This window comes from Argentina anserina, chromosome 5 (genome assembly GCF_933775445.1).
Source record: "Argentina anserina chromosome 5, drPotAnse1.1, whole genome shotgun sequence".
NCBI classification, from domain to species: Eukaryota; Viridiplantae; Streptophyta; class Magnoliopsida; order Rosales; family Rosaceae; genus Argentina; species Argentina anserina.
Genome location: NC_065876.1, coordinates 11,946,114 through 11,957,519, shown reverse-complemented (window position 1 = coordinate 11,957,519; position 11,406 = coordinate 11,946,114). Strand labels below are relative to the sequence as shown.

Here is an 11,406-nt window from a genome sequence, read left to right as displayed (position 1 = left end):
GCAACTCCCAACAACTCCGGCCGACTTTCCCATTTGCTACAACTCCCACACCAATACATATGAGCCCATTACTCCCAAACTAGAAAACACAATAAAGAAACGAGAACGATATCTTTGGTTGTAGTGGATGAAATGACGTAGCGTTTCCCGTGGTTGCAAATGCGGAGATGCCTACTTTTTCCCGATCACAATCGCCAGGATACTCTCACACTTTTCACAAATGTGAACCAACGATTCCTCCTTTCGATATATAGCTGCTAGATATGATCTCGACCATTGACAAAAAAAATACCCCCCCCCCCCCCCCCCCGTCGTTGGATCATCGCCACGTGCCCCACTGCCGTAAAACCGCCTCGGTTACCCTTCCCACATGCGCGCATTTATCCATAAACCTTCGATCCTTTACCTTCCCCCATACGCCATCATTGCCACTGATGTCACCGTCGCTTCACGCCATCATTGCGTTCATTGTCTAACCCCCCGGGGCAGCTTGGCCACCCGCGCCAGGGGACTTCGACCGTTGCAGCGAGTGGCATTCTTTGAATGGGGACTTTGGGGACTCGCCATATAACTTCGGAATAAGGCAAATCTCTGACCCGAGCCAATCTCCAGATCCATGGATGCTCCGAGCGTGTTAGTTAACCCGCGAACCTAACCCCGAGATTAGGTCACTCCAGGTCCAAGGATGCTCCGATGTTAGTTAACCCATGTGCCTAACTGCGTTTGTTATTTAATCCTTGTCTAACATTGAGTTCATGGTCACTCTCCAACCCCTAGGGCACACTCCAGGTGGACGACGCTTGCGCACTTGATAACCCATGTGTCTGATGCGGAGGTCCTTGACCAGATCCATGGGTGACCCATACGGTCGGCACCTGACCAGGCGGTCAGAACCTGACCCCAACATACCTAGGTCACGCCAGATCCATGGACGCCCTGAGTGTGCTAGTTAACTCATGTATCTAGCCCCGAGGTCCTAGATCACTCTCCATGGCCACATATAGGCCGGCCCAGGTCCCGAGTAATTTGAACTCGGATATTTGCGCTGGAGATGAAGATATTAAACTCCTCACCCAAGGAATCTCCTCGACTGGGGACTTGTTAACGCCACCCCCTGAATGGGTGACCTCCGGCTTAATCTCCTTTTGCTCCAGTCACCGGACTTGTTAACGCCACCCCTGACTTGTTAACGTATTCTTAAATCCTTAACTCTCGAACATATTCTGCACCGGATACTAACTTAAGATTCGGAGGGTCAAAGACCGACGCACTGTTGGCCATTTGACTTTGACTTGTTGTGTGCAGGTCTCACTGAGCTGACACACCAGAATAAAAAGCCACGAGAAGCTCGATCCCCCATATTTAGCTCTCATAAAAGTTTACCTTTTAGTTGAGTTGTGAAACCCCAATCCTATTGCGGGGACAATGAAGCTTGAAAATTGAGAGATAAGATGGCGATTTGATCCTCAAAGTAGAGGAAGACTTAGACTTGCCACTTGTTTGACTTGGTGGGTATCTAAAAATTTGAAGGAAAATTGATGTTAGAATAATACAAGACAAGAGGTCAGTTTTGGTGAACAGACCCCAAAACACGCCTAGACCGCCTAGCACCCACCTAGAGCTTTTTATAACCCACTTTGGAACCGCTTAATGCCCGTGTAATGACGTCAGTGGTGTAAATTGACCACCTAAGCCGCCTAGTGACCGCCGATGCTGTTGTAACTATGTGAACCTGTGATAACCGAAACAAGACTAAGCAACAATCGAGCACATGAATAAAGTGTTATGTTCCAACGCAATGGAAATATTCATCATTTCTTACTATAAAGATGTGTCTTATGTGCGTATATATACGTACCCCTTTGTATTATGTCTCACACATCAATCCTCTAAGTTAACTGATCTATTCCTATCCCATAATTTCTGCTTCTTACAATGAGGTCTCTTTTTATTCTAGTCACTTTTCTAGTGCTCTGTCAAGGCACAATGGGGGATGATCTCATCCAACAAACTTGCAAGAAGCCGCAGATGGTGATAAAGCCTTAAACTACAACTTATGTGTCTCAGCCCTTGAAGCTAGCCAGAAAATCAAAGGTTCAGACCTCGCCGGACTAGTTGGCATTGCAATCGACCTAACCACAGCAAAGCTGACGAGCATCAAATCTACCGTTTCAAAGCTCTTGAATAATCCTAAAGTCGACAAGCCTGCACTAAAAGACTGCGAAGAAATCTTCTCTGATGCCACTGATGACCTACAAGAAGCAAGCACTGCTTTCAAGTCAAGTGATTTTGATACAGCTCTAACACATCTCAGTGCATCCTTAGATGCACCTGATACTTGTGAAACCGGGTTTAAGGAGAGGAAGGCAGTGTCCCCTTTGAGCAAAGACAACGCTGATTTAATATCATATGTCTCGCTTTTATTAACCAGTTGCATAGAGCTTAATTGGTTTAAATTTTTTATGATTAGAGTTTAAAATTTTATTTTTATTGACCTTTGTTGTTTCAAAAAAAAAAGAGGAAGATTAATGTAACGGTTTGGCAATATATATTGAATAATAAATAGGGCCCTAATAAATACCAATTTTAGCGTTAAATAAATTTCTTTTACTGTTGTCGTTGTAACCTATCAACATTACGAGGTAAGATACGGATTTGACATGCTCCTTCTACGGTTCTACCTCTAAGATATTGTAGCTAGATTAACCCACACTTGTCCCCTCTTAATTTCCATTGTTGATGCTGGAATTATCATGTTATTTAATTGTAGTATATTAGAGGGACTAAGGGACGTCGTAGCCAAGTTGGTTTTCTCTTGTAATTAGAACACGCCTAAAGTCACATCGTTCTCCCCCCAACATTTTGGGAATCATCAAATAATGAGGGCTTACTTTCTCCGTGATTTTGTTAGCACCCTTCATTTTGTGTTTCCTTTCAATTATTTCCCACTGATTCTGCTCGTTTTGAATTTTTTGCTTTCAACCTAGGATGATATCGAAATGGAATGAGGATTTATACTTTTCACTCGAAAATATGTTTTCAGTGAACCGAACTTAGGGGAGTTTGAGTAATATTGAAACTTATGGGGGCAAGGCATTAACAAAAACAATAATAACAACTAACAAGCACCCACGAGAATATATATTCACACACACACGACCATCTGCTTTGATTTGATTCGAAGGTAGATTCCTTCTCTCTATTCATATAGTTTCATACTTGGCCTCCTCTCTTCCTCAATCTGCTACCCATTTCCCATCCAAAACCCAAATTTTGCAGAGAAAATATCTCCCCCTACCCTTCACACTATGACTGCTTCTTCTGGTGCTGACAGGTACTCTCTGTTTTTCCTTTGATTATCTTGCAACATTCACTTCAATCCGATCCGATGTTTTCCCGAGTTTTTCACAATTGCATGGGATTAGCCCACAATCTGGAAAAGAAAAAGAAAACAGCCAGACTGCTTTGAATCTTGTATATTCCATTGATCTGTAGTAGTATTTTGGATATTCCATTGATCTGTATCTTATATTTTTGATGAATTTGTACTGTCAAGATATATTTTTATTGTTTATTTTCATATAGGAATTGCTGAGCTATTTTACTCTTCTTGATGAAGTATTGAAGTTTGATCGATTGCTGAACTATTTTACGCAAGCATATGTATATCTAAGCGTGTTTGAGCATTTTCGGTGAGAGTTGCGTATCTTTTGTATTTGACATAGGAGGACATCAGAGACATTTATGTTGGACTAATTTAATCCTAAGAAGCAGCTTTCCACCCTAGGAACTGGTCTGGTTGATTATATACTTTATGGATTTGAGATTGCTTTCCCCTATTTTATGTTGTAAATATGATTAGTGTTCTACCAAGTTGTTCTTTGCATGAATTCTTGCATATGCGTACATCAGTTTGCTTGTTTTTCCATTCGGTACTCATGGCTGTTTTGGTGTGCGTGCGTGTGCTACCAGCAAAAGTATCCTCTGTGGACTTGCTCCAGTGGAAGCAGTACTCTTTGACATTGATGGAACTGTGTGTGATTCAGATCCAATTCACTATGCTGCCTTCCGCCAAATGCTTCAAGAGGTAGAGTTTTTTGTTCTTCGAGAACATAGACAATGTGGTCATAATTTTTCGTTACTATTAGTAAGAATCCTATCAAACCATGACAACTACTAATGACGCTTCTGCCGTGTTATATATGAAATCGGCAATTGTGTGCAATTGGGGGATTTAAACTCTTGTTTGCTATCGCTTTACATAACAACATGTGTAATATCAAAAAAAATTATTGTTGTATAAACTGTATAACTATGGACTGTGGCGGTATATGACTTTCAAAGGTATATGCAAAGTATATGTACTTTAAAGATCTTTGACTGTAGAGATAGTTCATTAATTGAAGTCTCACATTTAACAGATAGGTTTCAATGGAGGAGTTCCAATTACTGAGGATTACTATATTGAAAATATTGCTGGCAAGCACAATGATGATGTGGCCAGGCTACTTTTTCCTGATGATTTTGAACGAGGCATAAAGTTCACAGATGACAAGGAAGCCATGTTTCGCAGGTAAAGGCCTGACCTTCTCTAAACTTAGCATGTCTTCTGGTTCTAAACTTACATTTTTTTTTTTATGTAAACCACAGATTGGTTGGAGACAAATTGAAACCCGTGAGTGGTCTCAATAAAGTGAGGAAATGGGTTGAAGATCGTGGATTGAAACGAGCTGCAGTTACTAATGCTCCCAGACCCAACGCTGAACTAATGATCTCCAGCCTTGGCCTCTCAGATTTTTTCGAAGCTGTTATTCTTGGGAGTGAGTGTGAGCACGCCAAACCTCACCCGGAGCCCTACTTGAAGGGCCTTGAGGCGATCAAGGCATCAAAAGAGCACACTTTTATCTTTGAGGTCTGCCTTGTCTTCATGCCAAGCTCTTAAGAAAAAAAAATTGTAAGAAGTTGAATTATAAAATGTTCTGTTTCCACTTTGCCAGGATTCTGTTTCGGGGATCAAAGCTGGAGTTGCAGCAGGTATGCCAGTTATTGCTTTAACCACTGGAAATCCAGAACACATTTTATTGCAAGCGAAACCCTCCCTGATTATCAAGAACTACGATGATCCAAAACTGTGGGCGGCACTAGAAGAGCTTGACAAGAAGAGTGGTACTAGTGGTGCTTGAAGGAATGAATAGGCAAATTCATAGCATGCTCAAAGGCAGACTTAAATAATTCATGTTGCTCCATGCATACTGTAACTCCTATTTTATGGGATGGATGTATCATTCTTCACTACTCATTCGATCATAAGATTTAAGTAGCTTTTTATGGCTACATCAGGATAAATACAACTGACTTCAAAATTGGAGATAAATTGTTATGTTCACTATTTCAACAGATACTTGAATCTGAATGAAAGAGATTAGCAAACTATAAATTCAACCATATTTGTATTCTCCAAGTATGTAATTACAATTCTTACGATGGAAGTCATGGAACAGTAAGATTTTGAGCCGTGTGGGCATTTCAAATATTAAGCCAATGATCTGACGCCGTTGGCCAAAAAGCTTCGAAGAATGGTCAGAATATCTAAGAGAAATGAGGCAAAGGTAGACAAAAACCTCTTCAGATCAAAACAAACAAGAGATGTGCCATATCATTGATATCAACAAGGATGATATCATTGATATGCTCGACATCATCCCGCAAAGAGCTTCTTATCTCGAGACAAACTTCAATATTCCTTCTGTTTGGTTTCTATGTAAAACTACCAGAAACAATTCTAAAACAACTAAAGAGCCTATGAATACGATCAGTATAAAATCTATCTAGACCATGAGACTGAGTCAATTTCATCCCTTGCAGCTTTGCATAGTTGAAGCCTCTTGGCACATTGTTGTCTCCTCTCCATGAGTTCAGGATTTTCATCAAGCAGTTGTGCAAATTGCTATCCCTGTAGGAGATAACAAATCTCATTCAGAGAACTACTAATAGTTTTAAGATCAGAATTCTCGTTGGATTGCATTTATATCTAAAGAGAGACATGATCATTGTTGCAATACCTCCTTTCTGCCAAGTTGAGTATAGAAGTGATCGAGCAAAGACCGCTTAGCTTCCCTCACTTGACAATGAACCACAGCTTTTGGTATAGAATTTCGCAGTGACTCTGACACCATCCCAATATAGGAGGAAACGTTTGATCCAATCCTCCGGAAGTGCGCTTCAGAATATCGATCTTCAGAGGCTGCGGATAAAGGTCCTTCTCCCCTTTCAACTTCTTGAGGGAGTCTCCGAAAAAAATCCACTGTCAGATATGAAGATTCCATGTCCACCAATCGCAAAATTGTTCTCTTGCTGTCTTCCCGAAACCTCTCCAGAGCTTCATATGCAGCTGCTGCCAATTCTGCCTGAAGAGTCGGGAAGCGCTTCAACTCCTGTTCATTTTGAAACAAAACTCATAACTAAAGACTCATTTGAATCCAGTGTTGGAAGCAAAGTGTATTAAAGAAAACAAGGAACCTGAGTTTCTACAATTGACCTTCTCACAATTTCCTTCAAAAGAAAGTGAACCTGCAGTATTGGATCAAAAATTTCAGAAAACAGTATATTGCAAGTTCATGGATGGCTAATAAGCTCAACCGTTCAGATTAGACATGAATCCCTCATTTTAATGGCTGCAAAAACAAATTTATATGCAATATGGAAAGGTGAACACGCACTTCATCTACTGAAGATTGGGCTGGGCCTCTAAAATAGGTAAGTGAACTCTCAATGAGTCGCCGATAACCTTGCTCAGGCGCAACTAGATGAGGCTGGTAACCATCTGCCTGCGAGACCACTTTCTTTACATTTTGGAGTGAAAGATGACGGTCAAAAGGGAGCCTTTTCAAATCAACAGGTAGCTTATAATCAAATACTGCATATATCCGATCACCACCAGGTCGTCTGCATTTAGCAAAACATAAAGAAATAAACATAAAATTCTTGAACTTCTTATACTTTCATTTGGGCATAATTTAGATAATCAGAGCCAAGGACAAAAGTTTTATGTTATAATTAAAGTTAATAGCTTTCAACTTTTCTAAATCATAAGAACTCTCACTTGGAAAAGAAGAAATGGCAATAAAAGTCCTTTGATAAGCTAAATGGAACATTGAATTTCAGATCAGAAAATTGAATGTCTTAAGAAAGGGTGTATAAATAACCAAACAGCCGTGCATGTATACGCAAAATAGATAGATTGACTGATGGAATTGATTTTACTTCATATACTGTACTTAAAAAAAAACATTAAAGGTTTTGGATTACCCTACCCTCCAACTAAGTGTTCCTTGAATATCTGATTGAATGCCCGGCACAGCTCTAAGATAGTATATAACTGGGCCTGATACATATTATATAAGGACAAGACATTATCAGATGATAAACCACAATATGATCCCGATATATAAAATGGAATTAGCATGCATAAGTTGCTCACCCCTGCATCAATAGCAACGGGTCTGCCAAAATGATCCAATTCTGATTCAAGTTCGTCAATGCTTTTGTTGATCATAGAAGCAATTGCTGGAAGTCGAGATTTAATTACAGACTCTAAATGCTGATATCATACCATGAGACAAATTTAACCAGATTATTCTCTATCAAATTAGAGAATCGGCTGCAAATTATATCAACTCTTAAATCAATAGGATAGGAAAAACCTTTGACAGAACTTTTGCAAGATACTCTGAACCCATTTTGCTGGCCAAATGTCCATATTCCGTACTAGCAGAGAAGTAGTCACCCTCTCTCCTTCTTGCAGCAATCATATCCATATTTGTATTAATGTCAGCTTGTGAACGGTTCACAATTCCAACCCAAGGGTGTTTAAGCCTATAAGATCTTCCTTCAAGAACCTAACATAATACAGAAAACATTATAAAGAAAGTTTAATTTTCTGCATCAATAATACAATTTTGCAATAGTCCAATTATCATATGATTCATATCCTAGTGTAACACAGTAATACAAGGGACATTCATTGCATAAAACAAATTCTAAATTAAAATGCTAAACTATGTTAGTTATGCACGGAATCTGAACACATTAACAATCCGCAAGTAGCAGGATGCTAAACATGGATTCTCATAATCAAAGCTGAACAAAATAAACAATGAAACGTAGTATCAAATAAAAAAATAAAAAAAGAGGGAAAAAAAAAGGCCAGAAGCCTTACATCCAAAGCATTAGTTCCCCTATCCATTAAATCAAGCTTTGTCAACACACCAAATGTCCTGTCACCTATGAGAAAAATTCAAAATGAACATAATAATAATATACGCCTGGCCTTATAAGTTTATATACTCAGATAATAAAGCATGAAGATTGTGTAGAAGATACACCTGTAGGATCAACTTCTCTTGCCATCTTGATAGCATCAGATGTTGCTACGTCTTGATTCGCTGGAGTTATTGCCAGAATTATGCAGTTAGGCTGCAAAACAGAAAGCATACATGCTTTAAGAATAAAATGATGAAATTTGTATAATTGCAATGATTTTCAAGGCAAAAATCTACTCTAAATTACAAGAGCCTCTAAACGTTGACCACATCAAATCAAGGGACACCAATCACACCATCAGAAAAAGTGAGAGATTATCTTTAGCAGAGATCTGTCATACAATTATAGCATCCATAGGGTAATAACAACATCACTAGTTTACTACATTAAGATAACTTATTCTCTACTCAAATATGGAAGATGGGTAAAACAATCAGGTAAAACTTTTAGGCCCCCTAATTTGACTGCATCAAAGCCAGTGCACAAGATTGTCCACTTCAATTAAAACATTGAAAACGTATGCATAGTGAATATTCATAGATAGGATGAGGTCTATCTAAATTCTGAGGGGAAGGAGCTTTTGTTTTACGTTTTACCTTTGCTATATACGAACGAACCATGTTTTCTATGTCTTGAACAATACTCTCTGGCTGTCCCTCTGTCAGTAACAAGTATCTTTGAGTACAGTATTCAACAAAAAGAAATAAATGTACCTTTCAATTTATCATAATATAAAAGTACACAGTAAATGAAGTATACCTACAGCAACCTTAGTTAAGCCAGGCAAATCTATCAATGTTAGATTGACAACTGCCAAAAGACAAAACATTATTGTCAGATAGCAGAATAAACTCCAGAGCAATCTAAAAAACTTATATTTAGGGTAAGAATTGCCATACACACACACAAGAAGAAGAAAAAATACAAAGATATCATAGTCTTACCATTTGGGGAGTATATACTGAGATGAATAGGAACATTAGAAATTCGATTTGATTTCCCTGTCATCCTGTCCGTTTCAACCTCAATTTCCTTCCGAACCGCAGCTGTTTATAAAAAAATAAATGGTGCACACAAGGAAATCGTTTCAACTTGTGCTTCAAAATGAAAGAAAAGGGCAAACATTTAGGTACAAGCACCTAACTTTATTGCTATAACAATCTTTAAACATTCGTATTAAGAAACCTGAATATAGGCTATTTAAGAACATCTTTAGTGGCATTTAAAAATATACAGAACTTTAGAGATCTAATGGTGGTAGAAAAAAATCAGAATAGGCATCCATATCCATAGCACTTCCGACTGATCAATTTCTTGTTTCATCATTCATTACTAATCACATGAAGTAACCAAAGAGTTCTCCATGATATGATATACCATCTTGCAGCACTATACAGAATTTCAAACAATCCATGAAACTATGGAAACAAAAAGTCTGGAGATTCTAGTAAAACTATGAGCGAAATCAAGCTCAACAAAAACATATTATTAACTTCCACAATTCATGAGAAAACAAGATTTATCAGGAGTACCAACTTGTACCGAAAAAAACAATATCTATACAACAAGTAACATACCGAAATTGGTAAATCTTTTCTTCTCCAAGTGGAGGAACTCAGCATATTCCTCCATCCCTTGTTCTAACTTGTGCAGCTGCAACACCAAAGGCCTCCTTGTCACAATCCCTGAAAAGCCAACCAACACAGAAAAGCTTCCTCATTACTTACTCAATACAAGTTTACAACAGCAGTGATGTAAACTTTAACTGATATCAATGCCTTTAATCACAGTCAATATTCTAATCACAAAGTAAAGCCTAATCACACAACTATCAAATAGAAAAGTTGATCAGTGCCTTAGTTTGACTCAGTTGACTTTCAGTTTGATATAGAATTGACTACCCACTAATACTATTCCGAATTCTTTCTCACCGGCCAAACGCCGCCGCAAAATCGCAGAAACTAGAATTAACACGGCGAAGGTGAAATACCGATCGGTATATAAACCCTAACCTGATCCTCTCGGAAGAAAATCGCGGCCGACGATACTCTCCAACACCGACGACTTGCCGGAACTCTGCAAATTCAAATCAAGCCACACCTCAAAAGTCAAAACTCACTCCGCCGCAAAAAAAAAATCAAACAAAACAAAACAGTGCGAATGTGAGTGTGTGCGAAGAGAGAGAAAAGAAGTACAGACCTGACCTCCGACGACGGCGACGGAGGGAAGCTCCTCCCAGAGAGTAGGCAAAGCGGAGGCGCCGTCGCCGCCGCCGTAGTCTCCGAGGACCGTGCAAGCTCTCTGAATGCGATTGACAAGGCCGATCAAGCTCTCCATGGCCGGCGTTGATGAAGCAGCGAGGGATGAAACGACGACGCAGAGAGAGAGGAGGAGGAGGAGGAAAGAGTAAGCGAAGATGAGTAGGAGAGCTATTTTGATTTAGTGGGGGGTTGCTTTCGTTTTTGTAGGAGAGTAACCGCCGCGGTGGTGGCAGAGGAGTGGTGGAGGCGTCGTAGTTGGGTTGGGCTCTTCTCGGATTTGTTGGGGCCTGGGGGGGTTCACGTGAGTTCGAGACCGCCTTTTTATACGGTTTGTCAGTTGTTCTAGTCGATGCAGGGTCTCTCTCTTTCGTTTGACTTAATTTGAATTTGGTCAATATAATTGTTTATTTGTTTCTTTCCCCCCGGTCTTTTTGTAATTTTACTTCAAGTCTGGTTCTTTTTCGATCTGTATGACCCCTTTTGTAGCAAACTTGAATCACTTGATCATGGAAATGATGTATATGCCCTATTAATAAGGGATTAAGGGGTTCATCTGCTGGACCCACACGCAAGACATACAACAAGTTTTACGAGCATTAAATAGGGAGCATGTCATATGCAGGATGGAGTGTGTGTGAGATTATACTATATTTTGTTGTATGCATAGTATACAGCCGTGCACAACAAATTTTTTCATTAATAAGTGATGCATGATATAAAACCCTAATATGGGATATCATCAGAGAGTTTATCATTTTGTTGAAGATGAAGGGGTTCTGAACCCCTTGTCACTGCTGTAGCTATTGTGAGATAGAGGAAGACA

The 11,406-nt window shown here is 39.4% G+C and overlaps 2 protein-coding genes across 2 annotated transcripts; one reads left to right on the top strand and one right to left on the bottom strand.

Moving 5' to 3' along the window:
• Window positions 1–3,189: 3,189 nt before the first annotated feature.
• Window positions 3,190–5,397, top strand: LOC126794728 (haloacid dehalogenase-like hydrolase domain-containing protein Sgpp). Its single transcript, XM_050521498.1, has 5 exons — window positions 3,190–3,334; window positions 3,973–4,087; window positions 4,422–4,573; window positions 4,651–4,912; window positions 4,998–5,397. Exons 1-5 carry the CDS (start codon window positions 3,309–3,311, stop codon window positions 5,181–5,183), a joined length of 741 nt encoding a protein of 246 aa, XP_050377455.1. The 5' UTR covers window positions 3,190–3,308; the 3' UTR covers window positions 5,184–5,397.
• A 403-nt stretch (window positions 5,398–5,800) lies between these two features.
• On the bottom strand, window positions 5,801–10,737 carry LOC126796328 (phragmoplastin DRP1E-like). The gene is made up of 15 exons (XM_050523127.1): window positions 10,522–10,737; window positions 10,335–10,398; window positions 9,900–10,007; window positions 9,267–9,368; window positions 9,082–9,132; window positions 8,919–8,980; window positions 8,385–8,475; window positions 8,219–8,283; window positions 7,704–7,898; window positions 7,481–7,600; window positions 7,314–7,384; window positions 6,720–6,945; window positions 6,520–6,570; window positions 6,063–6,434; window positions 5,801–5,953 (listed from the first exon to the last, which is right to left on the bottom strand). Exons 1-15 carry the CDS (start codon window positions 10,657–10,659, stop codon window positions 5,948–5,950), a joined length of 1,722 nt encoding a protein of 573 aa, XP_050379084.1. The 5' UTR covers window positions 10,660–10,737; the 3' UTR covers window positions 5,801–5,947.
• Window positions 10,738–11,406: the final 669 nt, after the last annotated feature.

Bases quoted from the DNA above. Each gene is read 5' to 3' on its own strand.
- LOC126794728 (XM_050521498.1), top strand. From the start codon at position 3,309: ATGACTGCTTCTTCTGGTGCTGACAG. The intron at 4,088-4,421 runs GTAGAGTTTTTT...CACATTTAACAG, and splicing joins TCCGCCAAATGCTTCAAGAG to ATAGGTTTCAATGGAGGAGT. The intron at 4,913-4,997 runs GTCTGCCTTGTC...CCACTTTGCCAG, and splicing joins AGCACACTTTTATCTTTGAG to GATTCTGTTTCGGGGATCAA.
- LOC126796328 (XM_050523127.1), bottom strand. From the start codon at position 10,659: ATGGAGAGCTTGATCGGCCTTGTCAATCGCATTCAGAGAGCTTGCACG. The intron at 8,981-9,081 runs GTATACTTCATT...TGTTACTGACAG, and splicing joins CTTAACTAAGGTTGCTGTAG to AGGGACAGCCAGAGAGTATT. The intron at 7,899-8,218 runs GTAAGGCTTCTG...GTATTATGTTAG, and splicing joins GGGGAACTAATGCTTTGGAT to GTTCTTGAAGGAAGATCTTA.